This window comes from Arachis ipaensis, chromosome B8 (assembly GCF_059453495.1).
Source record: "Arachis ipaensis isolate K30076 ecotype BB chromosome B8, ASM5945349v1, whole genome shotgun sequence".
In the NCBI taxonomy this organism is placed as follows: domain Eukaryota; kingdom Viridiplantae; phylum Streptophyta; class Magnoliopsida; order Fabales; family Fabaceae; genus Arachis; species Arachis ipaensis.
This window is the reverse complement of record NC_142443.1, coordinates 119,287,729-119,295,716: the sequence shown is the minus strand read 5'-3', so window position 1 is coordinate 119,295,716 and position 7,988 is coordinate 119,287,729. Positions and strand designations below refer to the sequence as shown.

Genomic DNA, 7,988 nt, shown 5'->3' with positions numbered 1-7,988 from the left:
TCCATTACAAATACTAGGGAAACCATAACTAAATTCGACTGGAAGCGTCGAATCGAACATATTATAATTAGTAATTTTACTAACCCTATCTGATCCAACTTTATCAGAAGAATCATCTTTATTCTCTAAAACTTGAAAATTATTTAAATAATTATGCAATATTACCATGTAATCGGAAACTTACTCGACCTGGTTCATAGTTCAACCTTCAGAATCTTCAAGAAAGACAGTCACAACCAGTCGGTTCGAAACCCACATCTGGATAACGCAACTTCACCGAAAGGCCTTCTGAAAACAAATAACACCCTTCACAATTATAAGGATTTAGAAATCGATCAACATTTAAAGGCTTTAATTTTCGATTATAAATTCTAAAATCAACATGCATCTGCTCGACATATAGACTCGAATCTGCTTTGACAATTTCAGATTTGCCTTCCTTAGTCCATAGAAGCATGCTTTAATGCACTGTTGGGGGATACAACACTTACACCATGGATCCAATTTCTCCCCAGTAAGGCATTATAACTAGCTTTTGATGGCACTACCACAAACACAGAGTGTCTCTCCGAAGACCCTACTTTTACAGTCAAAGTGACTAGTCCCCTCGCTGGTGTAGAGGTTCTACTAAAATCAGTCACAGCAATGTTTGTAGGGACCAGATCATCAAGATGCTTTCCTACTTTTCCCAACATCCTCTCAGGCAGGAGACTAATTGCTGCTCCACCATCAATTAATACCTTGTTTATTTTGAACCCGTTTAAAACAGTAATAATATGAAGGGGACGCAGATGAGACATTTGTCTTTCAGTAGGACAAGGAAAGAAACCTGGCTCATCTTCTATGCGAATGAAAGAGAAAGCCCCTTCATCTTCTTGATCATAATCCTCATCCGGATTACTCTCGCATTCCCCAAGGTACTCAGTGGGAATTATCGAGATCGTTCCTACCATGTCATCATCTCCTTCATCAAAATACTCCTCATCAACATCAATATCTTTATGCTTGTCGACCCCAGAGGATTGAGCCACTGCCTTACCCTTTTCCATCTTCGCAGGTGATGGAATTTCCTTAGGGTAAGTCTCTCCATCAGAAGGAAAGACAATCCGAGAATGCACAGAAGGCGTTGCCTCCTTGCTTATCTCTTTTCCTGATTCTATTGGAAGTTTCTTATTCCGATTGAAACTTCTTCCTCCACCTCTACCTCTTGGATAACCTCTAGTTCGACCCTGATAAAAGGCATACTAATTTCGGGAAGGTGCTCGATGCCCCCACTGAGGATTGCATCAATATAGGTGATCACGCCTTTGGAATTCTTGACAGTTTCTAATCCACTGAACACCTATAGCTTAAGATCAACTTAGAGATGCGGTCACATCATGCTGAGGGATTTTCGAACTAGAACCCTCCACACGTCGAATTGGCTGTCTCTGGCATGCTTGTTCCTCCCTATGAGCCAATTCTTTCTTCATTCTCTCTTTTTCAAAGATTGCTGCCGCTTCAGCATCAAAGACAGCATTACACCGTGGACACAGAGATACGTCCCAGTCTTTTATCTTCTGCTGAACCAAGAAGTCCAGCAAACTATCTCCCATTCTGGGATATACAGACTTTACCTGTGACTCAAAATCATCAAGAGCCTCATCGAAATCATAAGACATGCCAACCATATTCACTCCTAAGTAAGGCTCGACACAACTGGCATCAACCTCGAAGGGATATGCATCAACCTTCATCTCCTTCTTGCCATCGTCAAATTTCAAACATCCTTCCATGATTGCCTCTTGAATCAAATCCCTGAAACGTACACAGCTGTTAGTCGAATGACTAGTTGCTTGATGAAATTTACAGTAAGGCTTTCCTTTCAAATCTTTTATGGAAAGTAAAGTTCTACGCTCAGGCAAAACTAATTGTTTATCTCTAAGCAACACATCGAAAATCTTATCAGATTTTGAGATATCAAAACTATACTTCTTTCCACTTTTAAGTTTTAAATCATTCAACTTTTCATTACTAGGAAGCTTTTTCAGTAAAGAGCAAACATATGGAGGACCTTTCTTAAGTTTAGCCAAATCGACTTCTGTTTCGAAATCGAATTCCTCTTCTGAGGATTTCATAGTTACATATGCCACCTTTTCTTTACGAGTAAACAATTTACTCTTCGACCTCTGCTCACTCCTATATTTTTCTTTCTCTTTTTTCATAAATTCGGTATGTCGAACCTTTTCAGCCAGATGAGCCAAATTGGGAATATGCACATTAAGCAATTTTCTGCGCATATAAAATCTCAACCCCATAGTTGCTATTTTCACTATCTCATTCTCAGGTAATGACACATAGCATCTACTTCTAGCATTTTTGAAACGTATTAAATAATCATCAATGGTCTCACCATCTTCACGTTTCAAAGCCACTAAATCGGTAACTGCTACGTTCATTTCACCTCGATAGAACTGAGCATGAAAGGCTGTTTCTAACTGATTCCATGTTGTAATCGAATTTGGTCTAAGATTCGAGAACCAAGTAATTTATAATTAATTACAATTAAATATGACATTTCAAATTTGAAGTGCAGTCTCTCTTGGTAACTGTTCCCGCCGTATGATTGTAGATATTCCCCATGATCTCCTCGTGCAATAAAAGTCATTAACTTCTCACTTTCACAACTAATCGATCAGCTCTTTCGAAGGCCTTACTCAATTCTTCGAATCGAATCTTCTACTCGATTTGTCTTACTCGATTAACAAAACAATCGAAATCCACATCAACACCGATTACCTCCAACTTCAAATTCGCGCGCGCGCATCTTCTCGAGAAACCACACTTAACTCATTTCGATTCAACTTACTTTTATCAAAAATACTTTTTCGATCAACGCTCACATATATTGAAAATAGATTATGAATAGTTGTAATAATGTTCGTATAAAAATAACGTGGCGTGTTAGTACAATTCCACTAATATAATTTATGTTTAATAATCCTCTACCCTTATATTAGCTTTTGTGTGCTGCCTTGTCCCTTTATCAAGTTTCCAATATAGTTAAATCATATGTTTTTCTCATAATTCATAATTGCTAATAATCATTTAGGTTGTTTCCCATGGAAAATAGTAAGGATATTATTAGGAGTATATGAGTAAGCATCATTAGCCAGGAGACATGAATGCTAATTAACAGTATTAAATGTTGGGCATAAAAAAAACAGTATTAAATGTCCCATAACAGGAAGAAAAAATTAAAATTAAAGAGTTTAACAATAATATATGTTTAACTATCATATATGTTTATTCTAAAGATATATGTTAATATTATAATTATCATAATCGAACTCAAACAAGTTAGACTACTGATTTATTGATTTATTAATTCAACCAATAAATTACTAGTTGAACCAATAAAACTAACATCACATAAATAAAAAATATAAAAAAATTAAAATTTAAAATTAAAATTTAAAACATATACATATATATTTATTAATATTTTAAAAACAATCAAATTTTAATAATTATAATCAACAAGTTATAATTTATTTATTATTAAATAAGTATACAAAATTTTTTAGTATTTTTTTATAATAAAAATTTTTTAATTTTATTTTATATTAAAGTAAATATTTTTTATTTTAATAACTAACTAATTAGTTTATATTTATTATATTATTATATACTATATGTATTTATTGAAAAATAATATTAATAAATATCATATAATTATAAAAAATAATTATATTGTAATTAATAAAAATATTTGATCTTTTATATTTATGCAAATTTAATTGCATTTATATTAATAATTTGAATAATAAAAAATATAATTAATTTAAATATAAATGAGTATAAAATTAAAATAATATCTATAAAAACTAGTGTACGTTTTTACTATATAATTCATAATTAGCATTTAAAATAATAAAAAATAATGTAGCTAGTTTCGAACCACAATTTTATAAAGTTGATTTTGTTCAAAAGTAAATTAGTATTAATGTGGTTTATATTTGGTAACTTTTTATATAAAAATTGATGATAGTAAACTAAATATTGTTTGGATTATATTATTCAAAATTACTTTTAAATAAAAAATTATTGAAAAAAATATAAATTTAAATAATTATTTTATAATTTTATTTTAAATATTTAAATAAATTTTAATACTATTTTTTTAGTATTTTTAGTATTTTTTAGTACTTTAATAGAATTAATAGAATCATAATACAAAACAAAAAATATTATTTCATACATACAAAAAAAATAACAATAAACAAAAAATAATAAAATTTCTATAAAAAATAATAATATGCAAAAGAGAGAATTAAAAAATACTATAATAAAAATAATCAAATTCATCATATAAATAATAAAAGATAAGATTGGTGGATAGGAAATAAATTTTAATACAATGAAAAAAATTGAATATAAAAGTTAAAATTTTTAGCTTTAGGTAAACTTGGATTTAAGAATATTATATGTTTAGAAAAAGAAAAAATAACCAAACAAAAAATTGATGTATTTAATGTACGAAACCTAAACTAAACCCACCTTAAATAAGGAAACGGATCCTCTTTAATTTTTTTAATATTTAAAGAAATGAAGTGTGATCTCACGCTTAATTCTATAAGTGAGACAAAAAATAAATATAAAAAAAAACAATAAAAAATTAAATTTAACACCGCATATCATCCATTTTTTTTTTTTCAATGGAGCCAAACTATTCCCCCTAAATAATTATGCTTATGCTTATATACATTGACACTAGTCCTTGGTAAATCAACCGTTAGGGTATTCATGACACTGTGGTGGGAGCAGATATCTAGCCAAGTAGGATCATAAATGGGGCACCTGCTATGGTTTCTCTCACCGGAGAGATATTGAACTGCTTGCTTTATTTTACTTGTAGCATCTTCTCAGTTCATGCCTTCATGGTACCCAAAATAAACTCCATTATTCATGTCTTCTCATCACCATCAATGCCAGAACAACATTATGTTGCATTTCCGTTTCTTCAAGGCTATACTCAAAACTAATCTTCAAAGGATTGTAAGCATATTTATGTTTTATTTGCATTAGAGCTATACATATTTGCTATTGATTTTATGATCATATCATATATAATAGTTAACAAGAGAGTTTTTATTTGGAAGGTAATTTATTCATCTATTTATTATTATTATTATTATTATTATTATTATTATTATTATTATTATTATTATTATTATCAACAGGTGAGAGCATTCCAGATGTAATAGCCATCTTCAGAACAAAAATAAAAAACTAAAAGCAGGAATTTATTTATTTTTTATACATAGATGAAAATTATAGTTTAGGCTATTTTCTTTGTTTGTTTTTTTATTTCTGGTTAAGGTGTGAGAACTTTTGGCACACTAACTAACAGATTTTCACACAGAAAATACCCAATAAGTTTTCAAGGAGACATGGAAGCGCTCTTTCAAATCCAGTGTTTCTTAAGCCTCCAGATGGCACTCTATGGAAAGTGTATTGGACAAAAAAGAATAGTGATGAAGTTTGGTTTGTAAAAGGATGGAAGGAATTTACCAAAAACTACTCTCTTAATGAAGGACATTTAGTTGTGTTTAAATATGAAGAAACTTCTCAGTTTGATGTAATCATACTTGAGATAAATGATCTAGAAATAGATTATTCCAAATATGAGACTGTGAATAGAAAGGGCAAATGTGACCAGAGAGATGAGAAAACAGTTGGAATCTTAAAGGAAATCCCTGTAAAAAATAATGACGCTGGAAAAAGATTGACATTGTTTTCTCCTCAGCCTCATATGAAAGTCAGAGGTATTGCTTTTTATTGTTTTTTTCATCTTTTATTGTTTTTTTCATTGCATGTTGGTGGTGGTGTATTATTTCACAGAGGTATTTGTATTTTTAACTATGTTAGTGTATACCAAAAATCAGTCATTAAATTAATTATTGGTATAAAATATATGTAAAGTCACAAAACATATATTTAAAATTGAACTAGACAATACATGATTCATACAAAAATACATGATGACTAATTTGGTAGCTAACTTTTAGTACATATAACATTTTTGTTATACTTTTCGTTTGATTATATATTTATATTCATCTTTCCTATTTGTATAGGGTTAAACATACATGTTCTTTTTATGTTGGGGTAAAAGTAGTCATTTTTATATGTGCCAAAAATTATAAAAATTGTGATTCATGATTTTGGTCTAAAAATGTTCAAAATTAAGTGATTTTGGTTTCTACCATAACTGATAACCCTATATACATCTATAGTTCAAAGCATAAGTACCTATCTCCAAATAGACACCATTTACTTTTGGAATTTTTGGACCTAAAAAGCTATAATTCCATATTTGTATATTGATCAACATAAATAAAATTGTGCTTCCCTTTACAAAAGCCTTAAGACATTAGTGATAGTAGTATAGCAATAGCATGATACATCAGCTTTACATTTTGAATATCATGATTAATGAGGGATTAAAATTCTCAGATTATAACCGAAAATTCATTCAACTGGATTAACTGCTTGAGACTTGGTTCTTCTGCATTCTAACAGGTGAGAGCTCTATTCGAAGAAGAACATCATCTTTGAATTGGCCAAAGGAACTTAAAGCTCAGGAAATAGCTCAGAAATTCATCTCCTATAACCCTTTCTTCACACTGTTCATAAAGCCAAGTTACCTCACAGAATACCAAGTGGTACCATTAAATAAAAAAAGCCTCAGCATTATTCTTGAAACATTCTTGAAGTCCCTAATTTCTGTTCTGATATGTTGCAGAATGTACCGACTTTGAAAGGTTACATTGAGGACAAGGTGAAGGACGTGGCGCTTAAGGTTGGGGAAAGACAATGGCAAGTAAAGTTGCTCCCTTGTCGCAACTCAGCTCGCCGCCTCTCAGGTGGTTGGTCCTTGTTTGTCCATGAGAATGGATTGCAAGCTGAAGATGTTTGTGTCTTTGAACTGATTAACATGGAAGATTCAGTTTTTAAGGTTCATGTTTTCAAAAGGTAGAGATAGTTTATCCACTTGGATTCTGTTGCTTTCTTTTTTTTTTGTGAAAAGCTGAAGATATGTCACTTTGGATTGCATCTGATTCCCTTATAGATGAATTGGAACATTGTAGTTAATTTTGGAATATATGAAGTAAGAATCTATGGTCCATTATTAGCTTAAACCATGCATAATTTTGTTTATCAAAATTTGTGAATGATTTTAATTTGTAAAGTTTAGGGGAATGGCAATGCATGTGATAATTGATATATCATACATGTGACATGTCTTTGTTTGAATTCTGTCCAAGAGAGAACTAGAGAAACAGAGAAACAGACAATATATGCTGTTCTTACATTTAGGGAAGTATAAAAAATACAAAAAATCTATATCTGGGAAAAAAAAAATATTTTTGTTATAGTTTCTACAACCAAAGGAATTTTGTTTTAAGTATCCATTCCAGACTTGAATATTATGGAGTGACTAAAGTCTCACAGTCAGTAGTATAAAATGCTTGATGTTATATTTAAGAGGAGTGATTCTTCTCTTTTTAATAGCTAATTTTTAAGGTGTGATATCCCATTTTGCGAGTCGAATATGTGTAATGGCCAAAAGTCACCGACATAACCAATTTTTTGTGATATAAAGTGAAAAGTCCAATCTTATCGAACGTTAGGTGGTATCAACTTTCATATTCTTGAAAATCAACTATACATGAACCAAGCGTGAAGAAAGGAATACTAATTCAGAGATCGGCAATGAACAAAAATGAGAGGGAGGCAACTTTTCCTTTTGACTAAAAGGATGCAATAGGGAACATTACTGAAACCCAAAAGAAGTTTATACTAGTTTGCACAAGCTCAATCAAGGCAGAGTCAAATTATAATAAGCCCACATTTGATCTTTGATCATGTATTAGAGTTGCTTGAAGTATTCTAAAACCTAGAATAATTAAGACCCGCGCAAAGTGCGAAGAGTGTAAATTAAT

The 7,988-nt window shown here is 30.8% G+C and overlaps 1 protein-coding gene across 1 annotated transcript; it reads left to right on the top strand.

The window, feature by feature from the left end:
- The first annotated feature begins 4,769 nt into the window (after positions 1-4,769).
- Positions 4,770-7,309, top strand: LOC107612171 (B3 domain-containing transcription factor VRN1-like). Its single transcript, XM_016313987.3, has 4 exons — positions 4,770-5,037; positions 5,405-5,807; positions 6,565-6,707; positions 6,788-7,309. The coding sequence occupies exons 1-4, from the start codon at positions 4,948-4,950 to the stop codon at positions 7,019-7,021; spliced, it is 870 nt and encodes a 289-aa protein (XP_016169473.1). The 5' UTR covers positions 4,770-4,947; the 3' UTR covers positions 7,022-7,309.
- Positions 7,310-7,988: the final 679 nt, after the last annotated feature.